Source organism: Eschrichtius robustus, chromosome 20 (assembly GCF_028021215.1).
Source record: "Eschrichtius robustus isolate mEscRob2 chromosome 20, mEscRob2.pri, whole genome shotgun sequence".
NCBI lineage: Eukaryota > Metazoa > Chordata > Mammalia > Artiodactyla > Eschrichtiidae > Eschrichtius > Eschrichtius robustus.
In genome coordinates, this window is record NC_090843.1 from 22409587 (window position 1) to 22431257 (window position 21671).

At 35.2% G+C, this 21671-nt stretch overlaps 1 protein-coding gene across 6 annotated transcripts in view; it reads right to left on the minus strand.

The window, feature by feature from the left end:
- Window positions 1–21671, minus strand: part of GPATCH8 (G-patch domain containing 8) — a 112095-nt gene that overhangs the window by 17081 nt on the left and 73343 nt on the right. For 5 of the 6 annotated variants that reach the window (XM_068530351.1, XM_068530353.1, XM_068530352.1 and 2 more), the window contains one exon: window positions 11401–11544. In XM_068530351.1, the coding sequence (XP_068386452.1) occupies window positions 11401–11544 (144 nt within the window). Of the gene's footprint in view, window positions 1–8525; window positions 8566–11400; window positions 11545–21671 lie in introns of those variants that run through there. The other variant, XM_068530356.1, reaches the window with a different exon arrangement.

A 21671-nucleotide genomic window follows, 5' to 3' on the forward strand; every position in this document is an offset into this window, starting at 1 on the left:
GCATAATTCGAAAGAGTTGCTTAGGTCCAAAGCAAATGGAACAGCAGCATCCTAGTTCAGAGTTCTCTTTTCAGTACTGTCGCTCACAAACTTATCATTATTCCTTAAGTTGCTTTAACTTTTCAGACTACAATAGAACATAAAGCCTCATCCCAGAATCTCTGCCACAGTGCATCACTGTGATGAATGCATGTGTTCAGAAGCAGAAAACCAGTTGAAAGCTACAAAACATAAATAAGGTAGAATCATTTTTATTCACTTTGGAATTATGTGCCAAGATAAAGAACAGAGTTAGAAATACATAGTATGAGAATACAGGGTTCACCAGCAACCTTAGCTCCCAAAGGGTCTGTTTAGGGTTACCTCGGCGCACAAAAGCAGACAGCTTCCCTAAACAGATGCAGAGTTTTCCAAGGTTAACTAGGTTGTGATAGCAGGGTGTAAGGAATCTAGTCTCAACAAAAGCACAGGTGGTAGGTATATAAGATTTAACGACATTCACAGAAAGACAGACAAGATGAAAAGGCAGAGGGCTACATACCAGATGAAGGAACAAGATAAAACCCCAGAAAAACAACTAAATGAAGTGGAGATAGGCAACCTTCCAGAAAAAGAATTCAGAATAATGATAGTGAAGATGACCCAGGGCCTCGGAATAAGAATGGAGGCAAAGATCAAGAAGATGCAAGAAATGTTTAACAAAGACCTAGAAGAATTAAAGAACAAACAAACAGAGATGAACAATACAATAACTGAAATGAAAACTACACTAGAAGGAATCAATAGCAGAATAACTGAGGCAGAAGAACGGATAAGTGACCTGGAAGACAGAATGGTGGAATTCACTGCTGCGGAACAGACTAAAGAAAAAAGAATGAAAAGAAATGAAGACAGCCTAAGAGACCTCTGGGACAATATTAAATGCAACAACATTCGCATCATAGGGGTCCCAGAAGGAGAAGAGAGAGAGAAAGGACCAGAGAAAATATTTGAAGAGATTATAGTCAAAAACTTCCCTAACATGGGAAAGGAAATAGCCACCCAAGTCCAGGAAGCACAGAGAGTCCCATAAAGGAGAAACACGCTGAGACACATAGTAATCAAAGTGGCAAAAATTAAAGACAAAGAAAAATTATTGAAAGCAGCAAGGGAAAAACGACAAATAACATACAAGGGAACTCCCATAAGGTTAACAGCTGATTTCTCAGCAGAAACTCTACAAGCCAGAAGGGAGTGGCATGATATACTTAAGGTGATGAAAGGGAAGAACCTACAACCAAGATTACTCTACCCGGCAAGGATCTCATTTAGATTGGATGGAGAAATCAAAAGCTTTACAGACAAGCAAAAGCTAAGAGAATTCAGCACCACCAAACCAGCTCTACAACAAATGCTAAAGGAACTTCTCTAAGTGGGAAACACAAAAGAAGAAAAGGACCTACAAAAACAAACCCAAAACAATTAAGAAAGTGGTCATAGGAACATACATATCGATAATTACCTTAAACGTGAATGCACTAAATGTTCCAACCAAAAGACACAGGCTTGCTGAATGGATAGAAAGACAAGACCCATATATATGCTGTCTACAAGAGACCCACTTCAGACCTAGGGACACATACAGACTGAAAGTGAGGGGATGGAAAAAGATATTCCATGCAAATGGAAATCAAAAGAAAGCTGGAGTAGCTATACTCATATCAGATAAAATAGACTTTAAAATAAAGAATGTTACAAGAGACAAGGAAGGACACTACATAACGATCAAGGGATCAATCCAAGAAGAAGATATAACAATTATAAATATATATGCACCCAACATAGAAGCACCTCAATACATAAGGCAACTGCTAACAGCTATAAAAGAGGAAATCGACAGTAACACAATTAATAGTGGGGAACTTTAACACCTCACTTACACCAATGGACAGATCATCCAAAATGAAAATAAATAAGGAAACAGAAGCTTTAAATGACACAATAGACCAGATAGATTTAATTGATATTTATAGGACATTCCATCCAAAAACAGCAGATTACACTTTCTTCTCAAGTGCGCACGGAACATTCTCCAGGATAGATCACATCTGGGGTCACAAATCAAGCCTCAGTGAATTTAAGAAAATCGAAATCATATGAAGCATCTTTTCTGACCACAACGCTATGAGATTAGAAATCAATTACAGGGAAAAAAACGTAAAAAACACAAACACGTGGAGGCTAAACAATATGTTACTAAATAACCAAGAGATCACTGAAGAAATCAAAGAGGAAATCAAAAAATACCTAGAGACAAATGGCAATGAACACACAACGATCCAAAACCTATGGGATGCAGCAAAAGCAGTTTTAAGAGGGAAGTCTATAGCTATACAAGCCTACCTAAAGAAACACGAAAAATCTCAAGTAAACAATCTAACCTTACACCTAAAGGAACTAGAGAAAGAAGAACAAACAAAACCCAAAGTTAGCAGAAGGAAAGAAATCATAAAGATCAGAGTGGAAATAAATGAAATAGAAACAAAGAAAACAATAGCAAAGATCAATAAAACTAAAAGCTGGTTCTTTGAGAAGATAAACAAAATTGATAAGCCATTAGCCAGACTCATCAAGAAAAAGAGGGAGAGGACTCAAATCAATAAAATTAGAAATGGAAAAGGAGACGTTACAACAGACACCACAGGAATACAAAGCATCCTAAGACACTACTACAAGTAACTCTATGCCAATAAAATGGACAACCTGGAAGAAATGGACAAATTCTTAGAAAGGTATAACCTTCCAAGATTGAACCAGGAAGAAACAGAAAATATGAACAGACCAATCACAAGTAATGAAATTGAAACTGTGATTAAAACTCTTCCAACAAACAAAAGTCCAGGACCAGATGGCTTCACAGGTGAATTCTAACAAACATTTAGAGAAGAGCTAACACCCATCCTTCTCAAACTCTTCCAAAAATTGCAGAGGAAGGAACACTCCCAAACTCATTCTATGAGGTCACCATCACCCTGATACCAAAACCAGACAAAGACACTACAAAAAAAGAAAATTACAGACCAATATCACTGATGAATATAGATGCAAAAATCCTCAACAGAATACTAACAAACAGAATCCGACAACACATTAAAAGGATCATACATCACGATCAAGTGGGATTTATCCCAGGGATGCAAGGATTCTTCAATATACTCAAATCAATCAATATGATACACCATATTAACGAATTGAAGAATAAAAACCATATGATCATCTCAATAGATGCAGAAAAAGCTTTTGACAAAATTCAACACCCATTTATGATAAAAACTCTCCAGAAAGTGGGCATAGAGGGAACCTACCTCAACATAATAAAGGCCATATACGACAAACCCACAGCAAACATCATTCTCAATGGTGAAAAACTGGAAGCATTTCCTCTAAGATCAGGAACGAGACAAGGATGTCCACTCTCACCACTATTATTCAACATAGTTTTGGAAGTCCTAGCCATGGCAATCAGAGAAGAAAAATAAATAAAAGGAATATAAATTGGAAAAGAAGCAGTAAAACTGTCACTGTTTGCAGATGACATGATATTATACATAGGGAATCCTAAAGATGCCACCAGAAAACTACTAGAGCTAATCAATGAATTTGGTAAAGTTGCAGGATACAAAATTAATGCACAGAAATCTCTTGCATTCCTATACACCAATGATGAAAAATCTGAAAGGGAAATTATGGAAACACTCCCATTTACGATTGCAACAAAAAGAATAAAATATCTAGGAATAAACCTGCCTAGGGAGACAAAAGACCTGTATGCAGAAAACTATAAGACACTGATGAAAGAAATTAAAGATGATACCAACAGGTGGAGAGATATACCATGTTCTTGGATTGGAAGAATCAATATTGTGAAAATAACTATACTACCCAAAGCAATCTATAGATTCAATGCAATCCCTATCAAATTACCAATGGCATTTTTTATGGAACTAGAACAAATCATCTTAAAATATGTATGGAGACACAAAAGACCCCGAATAGCCAAAGCAGTCTTGAGGGAAAAAAACGGAGCTGGAGGAATCAGACTCCCTGACTTCAGACTATACTACAAAGCTACAGTAATCAAGACAATATGGTACTGGCACAAAAACAGAAACACAGATCAGTGGAACAGGATAGAAATCCCAGAGATAAACCCACCCACCTATGGTCAACTAATCTATGACAAAGGAGGCAAAGATATACAATGGAGAAAAGACAGTCTCTTCAATAAGTGGTGCTGGGAAAACTGGACAGCTACACGTAAAAGAATGAAATTAGAATACTCCCTAACACCATACACAAAAATAAACTCAAAATGGATTCGAGACCTAAATGTAAGACCGGACAGTATAAAACTCTTAGTGGAAAACATAGGAAGAAGACTCTTTGACGTAAATCACAGCAAGATCTTTTTTGATCCACCTCCTAGAGTAATGGAAATAAAACCAAAAATAAATAAATGGGACCTAATGAAACTTCAAAGCTTTTGCACAGCAAAGGAAACCATAAACAAGACGAAAAGACAACCCTCAGAATGGGAGAAAATATTTGCAAACGAATCAACGGACAAAGGCTTAATCTCCAAAATATATAAACAACTCATGCAGCTCAATATTAAAGAAACAAACAACCCAATCCAAAACTGGGCAGAAGACCTAAATAGACATTTCTCCAAAGAAGACATACAGATGGCCAAGAAGCATATGAAAAGATGCTCAACATCACTAATTATTAGGGAAATGCAAATCAAAACTACAATGAGGTATCACCTCACACTGGTTAGAATGGGCATCATCAGAAAATCTACAAACAACAAATGCTGGAGAGGGTGTGGAGGAAAGGGAACCTTCTTGCACTGTTGGTGGGAATGTAAATGGATACAGCCACTATGGAGAACAGTATGGAGGTTCCTTAAAAAACTAAAAATAGATTTACCATATGATCCAGCAATCCCACTACTGGGCGTATACCCAGAGAAAACCATAATTCAAAAAGACACATGCACCCCAATGTTCACTGCAGCACTATTTACAATAGCCAGGTCATGGAAGCAACCTAAATGCCCATCGACAGACGAATGGTTAAAGAAGCTGTGGTTCATATATACAATGGAATATTACTCAGCCAGAAAAAGGAACGAAATTGAGTCATTTGCTGAGATGTGGATAGATCTAGAGACTGTCATACAGAATGAAGTAAGTCAGAAAGAGAAAAACAAATATCGTGTATTAACGCATGTATGTGGAACCTAGAAAAATGGTACAGATGAGCCGGTTTGCAGGGCAGAAGTTGAGACACAGATGTAGAGAACAGACATATGGACACCAAGGGGGGAAAACTGCGGTGGGGTGGGGATGGTGGTGTGCTGAATTGGGCGATTGGGATTGACATGTATACACTGATGTGTATAAAATTGATGACTAACAAGAATCTGCAGTATAAAAAACAAACAAAACAATACTAAACTTTCATTGGGTTATTTGTATGGAAATACGTTAATATAAATGTTTCAGACATTACATGAAATTTCTAAAAATCTTATATGTTCTGGTATAATGTTATAAGTCATAATTCTAGTTATTACTTTAAAATGTACATCTCAGAAAAAAAAAAAAAAGATTAACTGTGAGTTGAACCTGGATGATGGATACAGAAGAGTTCATTATTTTTGTTTATATTTTATTATTTTTATTGTTTTCTATTAAAAAAAAAAGATTTAACAAGTGAAAAGGCTCAAATCATGCTCAGTTGTTGGAAGACTGCCCAAATGATGTCAATTCTCTTATTAGACAAAACAGTCCCAAAGAAAACGGCATCCACAGTGGTACAAAATATCACTGAACCTAAAATTTTCACCTCTCTGATACAGGTTATTAAAATACAACTATAATATGCTTTAGTTCTGAGATACATTCTTCTCTTCACACTTGCTTTTGCTTCTCAAAGAATAATCTCTTCAGAAGTGAACTGTGCTATTTAAGTCAACATTTATGAAGCTTTGGGATTCATAAATACTTTATGATTTTCCTAACCTGTTTCACATCTTTACAATAATCAATTTATGGTTTTCTAAGTATAAACATTCTATAAACACCCGAAATATACAGCAACTATGAAATATCTTCATTGGTATCTGATCTTAGTGATTTCAGTTCTTAGAAAGGTCCTTTTCTTTTTATTTTAGCCCTAGAATTATCTTTTCTCACCTTGCCTTTTTAATTTTGTTTTTACTTCTGCGCCCCCCCCGCCAACACCTGCACTGAATATCAAAGTTGCACTGAAAAAGGAATACAGTTACATTTCATCAGATCTGCAGTGGCTTCCCAGAGGTTCAACTGGCTTTGGTGTGCTTACTGTCCTGATGTTACATGTGCCAAGCATACAGAGGATCAAATGCATCGAGAGGCAAAAAAATCTGACCTGTCAATAGTGAAACTTTAGGTGGAAAGTACTCCAAACTTGAATGAAGTTCATGTGAAGTCCAAAAATGATCATTCCTTCTATCACCAAAGAATTTCTCAGAAAATACTTCAATTCAGAAGTATTAGACAAAGTTTAGACAAAGTTAACTAAACCATGTAGTAGTTATAGATTCTATTCTGTACAATTCAGAATAGAGAAATCACTAATGGCTGCTACAGGCTTGATTTGTTTTAGTTCAGTCATTTATAAAGCTCAGGAAACCACTACTTTTACAGCTAAAACAGACCTTGGTATTTCTTTTTTAAAAAAATGTACTGAAGTACATGGGTTTTCATACTGAAGCTATCTTAGCAAAAAGAAGAGGCAGGCTGCAAGCATTCTTTCCTCTGATGGAGATACTGATTCTTTGTACAAGTTAAAGGAATTTCTCAAAGCTGCATTACAGTACCAGATTTTGATATTGGATTGGACTACCACAGATGGTTTTGAAATTGCAAGGAAGTTATACCCAAGAATAAGGAGGAAAAAGAAGGCATCTTTTCAATGTGCTACTTCCCTAGTGTCAATGAGAACCTGTGAGAGCCTGTGTGGAAAAGAAAGAAAGGTACAGGCCTGGGTCACAAATTCAAATGTTTAGAGGGATTTGGTAGGTAATGTAATGAGTTTCACAGGTTGATGTAAGAGAAGAGATGAAGTGGAAACCATATCTAATTGGAGAATGAGAACATGCCTTTCTAAAGAGAAGGCAACTAATCAGCTTTACCCAACTGTTATGTTGACATGCAGGCCCAATGTTCTCAGAGGTTTCAATTCTTCAAGATAAGCCAAAGCCTGAATGATATAATATCTCATTTTAAAAAGTTGGGAACCAACTGAAATTACAGGAGAAAAAAACTGACACCACAAAGACCAGGCAAAATACAGCTGACCCTTGAATAACATGAGTTTGAATTGTGCAGATCCACCGATATGTGGATTTTTTTCAATAGTAAATACTATAGTACTAAATGATCTGGGGTTGGTTGAATCCACAGATATGGAACCACAGATAGGGAGGAACGTCAGATATGAAGGGCTAACTATAAATCATACACAGATTTTCGACTGCATAGAAGGGTTGGCACCACTAACCCCCGTGTGGTTCAAGGGTCAATTGTACATCTGTGGGACAATTTGTGATCTCTAGTTTATGTACTGGAGGCTAGTGAGGAGAGCCCCTTAGTGGCACAAATAAAAGAGAGTAAGACTGGAAGAATCCTGAGTGGGTAATAAGGCACCAATAAAGCAAAAGCAAAACCAAAACACACCAGCATTAAAATAAGGCACCAACTACTGTGCTGCTACAAATTTACCTCTGGGAAAGAGAATATTCTTTGGAGTTTGAAATTTAAACCTTGCAAGGCTAAAGAAATGGTTTCCATTGTTATATCCATTAGCAGATATGTTTTTTAAAAAGATATGTAAAATAAAGAGGCACGGAGGTAGAGATGGAAAAATGTTTAGTTTCAAAGTCAACTTTAACTTATAACTAAGCCAACAAAGGTAGAAGATGAATACTAATGTTTATTGAGCACTCAGGCATATCAGAACTTATATAAAAATGAATCATACATTGGGTTATCCCTTGAGGAATGGAAGGCTTACCCTTGAAGATCTCAAAATGTATGAAATTACCACTTTTAAAGAGGATTAAACTGCTAAAAAGAGCCAAAATGTCTAATTAGGTTTTTTCATCTCTGAAAATCAAGCTGGGTCTTAATATCTGTGTATTAATGACTCTCTTCACAAAATATCTTAGAAAATTTGAGAAAAACTAGTGAATAGTGAGATGTACATAGCACCAAAGGGCAGGGGGATAAGAAATCACCACAAATGAGGGTGACCACATAGCTCCTTTTTGAGAGATTACTTGTGCTTAATAAAGATAAGGGCATGTTCAGGATCCTGCCTACACTAGTAAGTTTACCACTAACATAACAGATTATTTCTCTGGAAAATTTTAATGGTGAAAATTTGATGAAAGATGCAAACTAGGGATTTACTAATATAGGGTTGAATGTACTTACCTATTATCTCAGATTCATAATAATCCTGTGTGCCTTCCTGGAAGACAAGACAGGGTGTCTTTATGATTTTAGAGCATAAATTTGGAAAATGGTAGGTCCATTTGTATGGTAAGTTCATGTCCGTCAAAGAGGAATGAAAAATAGGACCTACCTCCTCCTCTTAGGGATTATTTAGCTGTGTTGTACCAAGGTCAGTTAAAGTCTCCTTAGAAATTCTAAGGGCAGGGAAAAGTAACTATAAAAAATTCAGTACTGTGCATTTTTTTGTTTATATATTTATAGCATTCTGTTTCAACATTCTACCACTTGCATTGAGAACAGTATAAAGAAAGATGAAAAGCCTACATTTTAACCAAATAAAGAACACTACCAAAAACCAAACAAAATAACAAACTTACACCACATCTGTTCTTTGTTTAACACCTAAGATGGGCTTTTGATCAAGGTGAACAAATAAGCTTACATGCATTCATTAATCACACCAGCTAAAGACTTTCTTCCCAGACCAGGGATCACAGATATATTCTATATTAAAGGATAAGGTAGTTCAATATAAGAAATCCTTAATTTTGTATTTTCATTTTGATGATAATCTAAAAAAGAGTAATAATAATAAATATTTGAGATCATTTAGATGAGAACAGTAGAAATGTTTACAACGTAACTGGGGACTTGAAATGAAATTGACTGGTTTGTACCAAACAAAGGCCAAACAATATCACAATATCGTATGTATTTTAAAGTTTTTCAGTAGTCTTAAGAGAACAGAGTTTCTCAACCTCAGCACTACTGATCAACATTTTGGGCCAGGTAATTCTTTGTTGCAAGAAGCTTTTCTGTGAATTGTAGGATGTTTAGCAGCACACTTAGTCTCTACCCACTAGGTGCCAGTAGCACCATCTCCCTAGTTGTGATAATCAAAAATGTCTCCAGACATTGCCAAGTGTCCCCTGGGGGACAAAATCTCCCCAGATGGAGAATCACTGCAAAAGAGAAAAGTGATGAGAGAACAGAGCCAACACAAGGTGCACGGGAGAATAAACATGTCAAATTCAAATGAATCAGTTGTAATAATTTCTACTACTCTCAAATTGAGAGCAACATCACTAAAACATTATCATCCATCACATTAATGTTGTCAATGCGAATTTTATTAGTTCCGTATTTTTGCTCAGATTTAATTTGTAAATCTGTTTTGCTCTGATAGAATTTTTTCCCCTTAAAAAGCAAGTCTATACATGATTCAAGTTTGAATCACACTTTTCCTGGTTCATTTTTTTTCTAACTGAAAGAAAGAAACTTCTTTCAACTACGAATGTAACCTTTCTAATTGTTCTTTTTTGGTGCCTAAAGTTTCCTCTGGAGTCTTTTCATTTTTAAAAAAATTTTTATTTTATATTGGAGTATAGTTGATTTATAATGTGTTAGTTTCAGGTGTACAGCAAAGTGATTTAGTTGTACATATAAATATATCAATTCTTTTAATTTATCATACACAATTCTTAACTGAAGAAATTCTCAAGAGCCTAAAATGGTAGATATGTATTTAGGTGCTAAATATCTTTGTTAATTCCCCAAAACAAACAAAAACAAAACCCCAAATTTGAACTACACACACACCAAAAAGCTGGAAAAGTTACTGGATAAGCAATATTCACTGTTGCATCTGTCTTTCTTGACAGATGATTCTTTGAAGTAGTAAGGTAATTGCTAATATATCTTGTCCATATATATGCTCTCTAGATTTCTCTTCCTCAAATCAAGTAGAGCTGACAATAGATTAAAACAATGTCCAAAGTTGTATAAAAAGTTGAAAAGCTGTCTTCAATATAACTCTATCAGTGGAAGAATCTTAAACTGGTTAGGTGTGGTTAAATGTGGAAAAAGTATAAGACCACAACCAGCTTACAAACTATTCCTGTGCCAGTAAAAGAAAACTTAGTCAAAGCTTGCCTTTTATGTGCACTAAAATCTTATGGTTGGTTGGAAGATGAAACAAAGGTTAAAAAAAAGTTGCTTCGACAGGTCCAGCTTATGAGAGCATTCTAGCAATGCTCATAAATCTTACAAATTTAACAACTACAACCATTGTACCCCCAAAGACTTAGCAAGTTCTGCTAAAGTCACCTAAGATCGAATGGCTCAAAATTCTTTAATAAGTTAGGATTGTTCTATAGATGTAAAGATTCATTTCCTCCTTCTAAAATCCCCCAAGGGAATTATTGCCGCCTTCTTTATGCCAGTACTAGTTAGGAATAAGTTTCTTTTCTAAATCAGTGAAAGAAAGAAAGAAAAGAAAAGAAAAGAAAGAAAAAGACCATAAAGAAGGTGTAATTCATTTTTCAGCAAGCTCTTCAACATGCAGCATCAGAATTTTCTGTTGAAGTTAAAATAGCATCTAACTTTATTTTTCTTCTCAAAAATTATCTATCCTCCAAGGTATACCAAGTAACAAAATGACTTACTGATAGGAAATAACCAATACAGCATGAATTCTTAGATACAGAAGATGAAATGACCACAGTCTGAGATAACTGTTCAAAGTTTAACAAGTTCAGAAAGGGGGAGAAAGGGAAACAAAGCTCCCAGTGATCCTTAGTTGAAAAATACAAATTTAGAAACCACTCAAAGTCAAAAATTTTATGCACGATTTATGAAGCTCACAATTCTTCACTCTATATACAATCTTGGAAGGATGAGGTCAATGTCAGGACTCTGTCACTGGAGAAAAGTCAAGTCAGTCAGATGACCTCAGATAAAGACAGGCAGATACAAGAAACCATAGTCAACAAGTTTTTTGGGGTACACTCATAAAATTCAATAGTTATAACAAATAAAGTATGTTTTTCTTTGTTAGAAGTTAACTGTTCCTCACCTGCTTGTGTGCATGATCATAGGAGTTGATATGGTTGTCAAATTCCTGATGTTTCTGATATTGCTTATCACAGAGTTCACAGTAAAAGTTGGCTCTGAGGTCTTCCAACGCTTTGGCAATTGCCTTCTCTTTATCAACATAATCCTGTAAGAACCACAAAATAAAACAAAAAATGACTTGGTAGAGTTTTAAGTGAATGTTATAAAAAAGTAGTCTTCCCTGAAGAGGGAAAAAGGGCTTTTCATAACATTTAATGGTACCAGTTAAAGTCAGATAGAGCAGAAGTAGCAATATGGTGGGGTAATTAGCATGTGGTTATACTAACGGTTGTCTTCAAACAAAGTTCAGAGTTTAATTTTACTTTCTCTTTTGGCAGTGTGGTGGACTAGATACTGTGGCATTCCCTACTCCTATCCCTGGCTAAAAACCCCTCAACCAACCAGATACATAAAACACAATTTTCACTGCACTGCAGGAACCACAGAGAGAAAAGTAAATCCCCGAGAAGGGCAATCGGAGAAGAAAAAACAAAACAAAATTTAAAAATCAGCTATGACCTGAAACTGAAATCAGAGCTGTGATGGGCGAGGGCTCTCCTTAGGACATGTGGGTGACACTGGAGCTTGAGGTTTGAGCAAGGTGGGGGAACTAAACTTGAGAAGCCTCACTAATAAGGAAAAGAACCTGGAAGTAGGCTGGAAATCCCAGGATCTCTGGGTCTTGGCAGTGGGAGTAAAATATATTCTCAGAAAGCATCCTCAATTTTGCTCCCAAATTTTTTCCTAGATTAGGATCAATAAAATATGAGTTACAATCAAAGATTACTACACACACAAAAGCAAATCAATCTATCACAAGCAAGAGTCACAAAAAATAAGCAATAGATTTAGTCCCCAAGAACTCAGATTTTGGAATAGTCTGTTACAGAATATAAAGTAACTATAAAATGTTTAAAATATAAAATGGAATTACAAAAATTAGCAAACATAAAACACTCTAAAAAATCAAAACCGGGCTTCCCTGGTGGTGCAGTGGTTGAGAGTCTGCCTGCCAATGCAGGGAACACGGGTTCGAGCCCTGGTCTGGGAAGATCCCACATGCCATGGAGCAACTAGGCCCGTGAGCCACAATTACTGAGCCTGCGCGTCTGGAGCCTGTGCTCCGCAACAAGAGAGGCCGCGATAGTGAGAGGCCCGCGCACCGCGATGAAGAGTGGCCCCCGCTCGCCGCAACTAGAGAAAGCCCTCGCACAGAAACGAAGACCCAACACAGCCATAAATAAATAAATAAATAAAAATAAATTAAAAAAAAAAAATCAAAACCAAAAAAATAGGCAGATTGCAGAAAGAACCAAATGAGATTTTTACAATTGAAAAACCTAATTGTAAAAAATAAACAAAAAAATTCACCAACTATCTACGGGATGGGTTAAAAGACAGTCAAGATACAGCTCAAAAAAATGTAGCAGGGTGGTGAAAACATTCTGGAATTAGATTGTAACAATGGTTGCATGACCCTGTGGAATGTACTAAAAACCACTGAACTGTACACTTTAAAAGGGTGAGTTTTATGGTAGGTGAATTATATTTCTATTGATATAATGGCTGAGAATTTTTCAGAACTGATGAAAGACATGACTCCGCAGGTACAGGAAGCACAGGTATACCACACAGGCTAATAAAAATAAGCACCTAGAAACACTCTAGTGAAACTGAGTCCCATAACTATGGGACCAAAGACAATGAAATCATAATACTACCCAGAAAAAAATTAAGGATCACCCACAATCAGATTGACAGAAGATTCAAAAGCAACATCAAAAGATGGAAGATAGTATGCTCTGGTGTGTGAGAGAAAACATTTTCATTTGTATACCAAATGAAAATATTTTTCAGAAATGATGAAATAAAGGCACTTCCAGATAAAAAGAGAATTTACCACCTACAGATTCATTAAAAAGGAACTTCCTAAAGCAGTATTTCTGAAATCATAGATTGTGACCCACTAGTGGGTCATGACATTGATTCCGTAGATTGTAACACGCAGAAAAAAAGGAAAAAAAAAAAAAAAGAATAGAAAAATACAGAGGATATTTCACATAATAAAGGTAAATACTGTCTTGTAAAACTTTTGTTTCAGTTGTGTTTGTGTGGTTGTAATATTAAAAATATTTCTTACTGAGGACTTGAAAGTCACTGTTTTAAGGAAGGAAAATGATGCCAGACAAAAGGTCTGAAAAACTAAAGGTAAGTGGTAAGAAATGAAATTAATAAATATATAGATTAATAATCACAACAGTAACAACAACACCTAGCTTGCAGGATGGAAAAGGGTTAAAAAAAAATGCTAGCAGACACAGCCATATATAATAGGAGAGGGTGTTTGAAATTAAAGCGTTCTAGAGTCCTTCTACTGATTGAGATGGAGTTAACTTTAGACTTTGTTAAATTAAGCATAATTTGTATTAGAATTCCAAGGGTTGTTATAAGAATAGGAGTAGTAAAGGGGGAAAGATTTATAAAGGTAAGACAGACAACAAAAAACAGAAAAATCAGGAAAATAGAAAGTAAAAAGATGTAAGAAACAGATTTATAAGTAATCACAAGAAATGTAAATGTACTAAAATAAAAAACTGTCAGAAAAACAAATCCAACTACATGCTGATTATAAGAGATATCCCTAAAACATGAGGACTCAGAAAGTTGAAAGTTAAAGGACAGAAAAAGATATGCCAGGCAAGTTACTAACCCAAAGAAGCTGGAGTAACTATTAACGTTCAACTTTTTAGACTTTATAGCAAAAAGCATTACTTGAGACTGTGGCCAGCTATGGGGTTAAACGTTACAAGATTATTCTCCAAATAAGCTGCACTGCTAATTTTGAAAAGCCAACACAGATATGTTGGTTATCCATTAGTCTTAATAACGTTTTGGCTCTAAACTGTGGGACTGACCCAAAGAGGTGCTCCAATTTGCCTCAGCAGTTCCACTTAAAAACTAGACATCAAAAGACATCTCAAAGCAAGTTGAGTATATTCATTTGCTATAAAGCAGCACAGAAGAATGAGAAGGGGAAAGGAATGATAAATGATTGCTTGCTAGCCTTCTACAGCAGGGTAGATGAGTAGCTCCTTCTAGTTAACAGACCTAAAGATAAATCTCATTTCAAAGGCTCTACAATCAGCCTTTCTTTTATTCAGTTTAGTATCTTTTGGATACACTTTCAAAGCATCTCCATCATCTAACATCTCTCCACTATTTCTCACATAAGCTATTTAATCAGTATGCAAGAGAAGGCTGATGTATTTTGTGGAATGCCAGTATTGAACTCATTTGGATACATTAGTTAAAATTGAAAAGTGAATATATAGCACATTATGATTTTTTCCCGATTCGATCCTTCTCAATAGTTTTCTCTCAGAATCCTGGGCAATTTCATGTTGTCTGGCTATTAAGCAACTTGTGGATAGTCTTCCTTATCAGTGCTAGTTTCCCAGACAGAAGTCAGAAAGCTCACTTTCCCAACTTCCCTTAAAACTAGGGTGCAGACATACGGTCTACCCTCTTTTCCTGTGAAATGCATCTGCATGAGACTTTCATTCAAAAGTGAGCAGTATAAAGAAGCAGGTGCCAGGACCTCCCTGGTGGTCCAGTGGCTAAGACTCTGTGCTCCCAATGCAGGGGGCCTGGGGTTCGATCCCTGGTCAGGGAACTAGATCTCACATGCCGCGACTAAGAGTTTGCATGCCTCAACTAAAGATCCCGCACGCAGCAGAGAAGACCCCGCGTGCTGCAGCTAAGACCCGGCTCAGCCAAATAAAAAAAAAAAAAAAAAAAAAAAAAAAAAAAAAAAAAAGCAGTAGGTGCCAAGTGGAATCCATCTTCTAGCAATGGTGGCTGCAGAAGCATGTTTTAATTCTATTTTGGTTTTTATTTTTAATTCCATACAACATTGGTTTTTTATAATGTTTATATAGATTTGGAAGATTTACTCTTCCAAAAAAGAGATCAGAAGACTGGATATTAAAAAAACAAAAAACAAAAAAACCACATACAATCCAATTAAATATTGATTATAAGAGATTCCTTATTGCATCTCAAGCCTTTCAAAGGGAATCACATTCCTTCTTTCTTAAGTACTTTCTTTGAAATTTCTTTTAGAAGAGTCTTCTGGTGGCAAATTGATTTTTTTATCCGAAAATTTATCTATTTTTAATCTCTACTCTTAAAGATATTTTTGCTGGGTGTACAATTCTAGGTTGATGGTTGTTTGCTCTGAGCACATTCAACATTCCATTAGATTATAAGAGAATTGACACTGTATTCTGACTTCCGTGTTACTACAACAGTTCTTCAAAGATTGTGTATTTTTCTATGGTATTGTACAGTTCTACCAGGATGTGTCTACATGTAGACTTCTTTTTTATCTTGCTTGAGATTCATTAGGCTTCCTGAATCTGTGAGTTGTGTCTTTCAACAAATTCTGGGATCTCCTCTTTGAATGCTGCCTCTGCCCTATTCTTTTTCTTTCTTTTGTTCTGGAACTCTGTCTAGACACATTAGAGCTTCTCATTCTTTGTCATCTAACTCTTCATCTCTTCATGTATTTTCCACCATTTCTCTTTCCTTCTTGCCCTCCCTCTCTCCATTTTTTCCTGCATCCTGATACTTCTTCAGATGTGTTACAATTTAATATTCAACTTTGTGCAAAACGCTATTAAATCCTCCCATTGAGTTTTTATATGGTCTCTTGCCCTTTACTCATGATCTCAAACCCTTTTTATTCTTAAACATATTAAATATGCTTGTTTTACACACTGTAATCTGAGCTGACAATTCCAATATCTTAAGTCTTAAGGGGCCTGACTCTGCTCTTTTTTTTTCTCCATTAACTCTAGCCCATAGTGTCTAGTTTCTCAGTTGGATTTGTGATATGACTATGATCTTCTGTTTTGGGGAGCTTTATCTAAGAGTTTTTTTTTTGTGGCTGCGTGGCTTAGTTCCCCAACCAGGGTGTGAACCCAGGCCACAGCAGTGAAAGCGCCGAGTCCTAACCACTGGACCACCAGGGAAATCCCTATCTAGGAGTTTTTCGAAGCCTAAGTTGTTCTAAAGAAGTTTGAATTTTCTTCTTCCCAAGGGCCTGAGACCACTTTACCATATATCTCATTTACCCTTAAAATGTCATTATTTTATGTCCCACTAAAAAAAGAAAAGAAAAAACTTCTTAGCCATCATCTCTTGGAATCTATCCCATTTCTCTCTCCTATTGGGACTTTAGTAATATTGTATTAAACTGTCTGGATATTACCCCATTGATCTTGGATAGTCTGTTCTGTTATTTTACTTTTTCTTTCAATTTCAGTTTGGATAATTTATATTGACTTGTCTTCAGATTTACTGATTCTATCTTCTGCTGTGTCTAGTCTGCTGATAAGCTCATGGAAAGAATTCTTCATCTCTGATACTGTGTTTTTCCTTTCTCCCTGGGTGATTTAATCCATTTCCATGACTTCATCAATATACTAGACATCTCCCAGTCCAGTATTTCTTGCTGAGACCAAGAAAAGAATGCAGAAATAAAGAGGAAAAGAAGTGGGGAAAAGGGAGGTGGAAAAAAAAGAAAGGACAAAATGAGATGGCAGATTTAAATCCAAATATACTGGAAATGACATTACCTATATTTAGATTAAATACTCCAATTAAGAGAGACTGGGGCGGGGGGGGGAAAGATATTGGAAGACTAGATAAAACACCTACAAATAACCCAACTAAATGTTGATTATAAAAGCTAAAAGAAAAAGGGTGGAAAAAAACATCAGAAAATACACTAACCAAAATAAAGCTATCAAAATTGGTATCAGACAAAAGAAACTTTAAGGCAAAAATATCACTTTATAATAATAGGCTCAATCTATTAACAATTATAAAGTTGTATGCAGCTTCAAAATACATAAGCAAAAATGCCAAAGCTATAAGAAGAAATGGAAAAATCCACCATCAGTGGGAGATTAACATTCCTCTCTCAGTAACTGATAGTTCAAGCAAGCAAAAAAATTTAGTAAGAGTATAACTGATTCAAGGAATATAATTAACAGTCTCAAACAAATAGGATATGTGTAAAACTGCAGCCAACAACTGCAGAGGATATATATTCTTTTCAAGTAAACACAGAGCATTTAAGAAAACTGACCACTTTAACACATTTCAAACAACTGGTATTATTCTCTGTATTACAATTAAATTAGAAGTCAGTAATACAATAATCAGGGGAAAAAACAGTCACATATTTGGAAATTAAGAAACACTTTTAAATAACTTAGTAAAGAAGAAATCATAATCAAGTAGAAAATATTTCAAACTGAGAGATAAAAATGACACACCTCAACTCCTAAGATGTAGCTGAAATGGTAACACTGAAGTGAAATGGGAGGGGAGGGGGAAGGGGAGGTAGAGGGTGGAAGCAAGGAAAAGGAAGGAAGGGAAGGAGGGAGGCAAGAAAGGTGTAAAAAATGGAAAGGAGGATGCTGAAATGTCACTATTTGCAGACAGTATGTACAAAATCCAACAAACTCTTCAGATAATAAACTCTTACCAAACACTAGTAATGGAAGGTTGCTGGATACATAAAAAACAAACAAACAGATCATGTTTCTGTACATCAGCAACTAACAGAAAACAACAATACCAGAATTTCTGGTATGAATGTGGCAACACAGGAAAACAACTTTCTTTTTCTCTGGAATACTACACAAAAGCAAAATGGTGATATGATCTGGAGAATGAAAAAATGCATAAGAGAAAAAGGCATAAGAGAAGTTATGTGAGGAGAAATGAAGCAGAAGCCATTCAAGGCCAAGTGAGCAGTGAAAAAAGGCCAGCAGTAGCAGATTTCAGAAAATGACAGCAAAAACATACTTCAAGTATGATAAACGGCTCACTTGAAGTGATACACCTACATCTCTTGCACTCATCAAGAATTTCTGAGATCTAGAAAAAGCAGAGGGAAGAACTTGGATTGGAGCAATGGGAGACATCCCTTCAAATATACAAATATCCAAATCCCTTCAAATATACAGGCCAAAAAACCAAAACCAAAACAAAAAACCCCCACCACATGTCTTGATCTACATGTTGAAGGGGCACATTTTGTGCCAATGAAAACAGTCCCAAAACAGTGGTCATAATCAACACTGTAGTAAAGTTATTGAATCTTAAAGGTAAAGAAAGACTCCTCTGAGCAGCTAGGTAAAACCATCAAAGGGAGAAATCAGCTCAGCCTTCAATTTCTTCAGGATTATATTCAATTCCAGAAGCCAGTGGTACAACACTACAAGATATCTAGGGAAAGAAAGTATTAACCAAGGATTTTATAATGTACATATATTTATATATGTGATTGAATTATTTTTATAGGTTCATATAACATATGAGATTATATAATGCTTATATTATAAATATATAATATAAAATATCTCATATATTATATATATTTTTATATATAAAAAAATAATTCAGGAAATATTGTTTGTACAACCCCCTTTAAAGAAGTTACTAGGAAATAAACAGCAGAAGTGATGAGGAAAAACTCAACAGAAGTACTGGAAGGCTGCTTTGTATACATTTACATGTAGAATTGAGGTTAAAAGGAGTGGGGCTACTAGGGTGTCAGATTACAATGTACATGTTATATGCCCTCACAAGAAAGAAATGGTATAACTAATATAACATGGGGAGGGGGGTAGAGATAAGTAAATGGGAATTAGAATTTGCCTTTCGTTACAACTATAATAGACGTAAAAAAGAACTCCATTTAAAACTGAAAATTAAGTAATGTAAGTACTATACAACCATATTTAATTGTATGCTACATACACACTAAGTTTACTGATATTAGGTGGTAGACGAAATGAAAGGGAGGAAAAAGAGGAAACAAGGAAACTTTCCCCTGCTTACAGTATGAAAATGATGGATACTCTCTAAAAGAAATAAAGAACGAAAGGTAATTTTATTAAGTTATAAAGGTAATTACAACAAAAATATAATCCAACCTATATCCACCTATCTATATCTATCCATCTATCTATAGCTTTATTTACCTTACACTCATAGAAGAAAAACAGAGCACAGACTCAGTGACTTAAAAAGATAAATATGAACTAAACACATCTGTCACATAAAATATAAAAAATTAACTCAAAAAAGTTTTTCATACTGTAACACAAAGCAAAACCCAACTCCATGATGATCATGAGGGGCACATTCAAAACAGGGTGATTCAGAAAGACTCAAAAGGATGGAGACATACTGAGCAACACATATACAAAAAATGAAAGCAAGAGTCAGGGTTTCTACTTTCAATCAAGGTAGAATTTACATTAAAAGCTTTAAACAAGATAAAGGTACTTATAATGTCAATGAGGGCAACTCACGGTATCTAAAAATCTTAATATCTAACTATCATAATCTAGTAGCAACATCCATAAAGCAGAAACTAGAGGAGATTCAAGGGAAACACATGAACATACTAAAGTAAGGAGACTCAAATCATCTCATTTCATGACAGGTCAAAGAGATAAAAAATAAACAAGGATACAGAACACCTTAAGGATATTTTAACATGGTTATGTGCCTGAAAATAGGGCATACATCTTTTTTAAAAGTACTCATAGAACACTCACCCCAAAAGACCCTACTAGGCTACAGAGGAAACCATAATAAATCCCCCAAAGAAGAAATAATAAAAGCAACATATATGAACACAGTACAATGAAACTGGGAATTAACATTTTTAAAAAGGCCTTTCTACAAATCTGAAACTAGAATATCTAGGGAAAAAATGATAATGACAACATTATATATCAATATACACAGGCTACAGGTGAAGCAGTGTTTAGGAAAAACACACAGGTTTAACTACTTTAAAGCAATCAAATAATAACAAATAAAAGCCATACCCTGGATAAACTCTCATACGTGTATACCAGGAAATATATGAATCCATTTATATAAAAGTCAAAAACAGTTAAATTAAACAATACACATTTAGGGATATGAAACACATGGTAAAACCATCTTAAAAAGGAAGAGAAAATAAAAGAGGTGATAACGCTTTCTAATTCATTCCATGAGACCAGTATTACCCTGATACAAAGACATCACAAGAAAACTACAGACTAACATCTCTTATAAATATAGATGCAAAAATCCTGAACAAATTGCTAGCAAACCAAATCCAGCAGCATATTAAAAAGATTATACACCATGACCATGACCAAGCAGGATCTATCCCAGGAATGCAAAATTGGTTCAACACATAAAAATGAAATCTATATAATATACCACATTAATGGGGGTGGGGGGAACCTCATATTTTTTTCATAGATGCAAAAACAGCATTTGACAAAATGTAACACCCTTTCATGAGAAAAACACTCAACAAACTACAAATAGAAGGGAACTTCCTCAATCTGATAAGGGCATCTATGAAAACCCCCCAGCTAACATCATACTTAAAGACTGAAAGCTTGCCCATTAAAATCAGAACAAAGATGTCTCTTCCCCTCTAAGACAGAGCTATCTGCTCTTGTCATTTCTACTCAACATTATATTGGAAGTTCGAAGCAGGGCGATTAGACATGTTTTAAAAAAAAAGGCATCCAGATGGGAAAGCAGATGGAAAAAAGAAGAAGTAAAACTATCTTTTTTCACAGATGATATGGTATTATATGTAATAAACCCTAAAGGATTCACAAAAATAACTACTAGAGCTGCTAAATGAGTTTAGCAAAGTTGTAGGATACAAGATCAATATAAAAAAATCACAGTAGCATAAAAAATGAGAATTCTTAGGATTAAATTTAACAAAAGAAACAGAGCTTAAAAAAAAACATTATTGAAAGAAATAAAGAAGGTGTAAATAAATGAAAAAACATCCTATGTTCATGGACTGGAAGACTTAACATTGTTAAGATGGCAATACTCCCCGAACTGATCTACAGATTCAACATAATCTTTATCAGAATCCCAGCTGACTTCTTTGTAGAAATTGACAAGCTGATTCTAAAATTCACATAGGATTACAAGGGACCAAGAATAGCCAAAACAATCCTGAAAATGAATAAAGTAGAAGGGCTCACACTTCTCAATTGCAAAACTTGCTACAAAGCAACAGTAATCAAGACAGTGTGTTACTGCAAAGACATAAAGATCAATGGAATATACCAATAATTGAGAGAAAAAAACCCATATATCTATGGTCAACTGATTTTT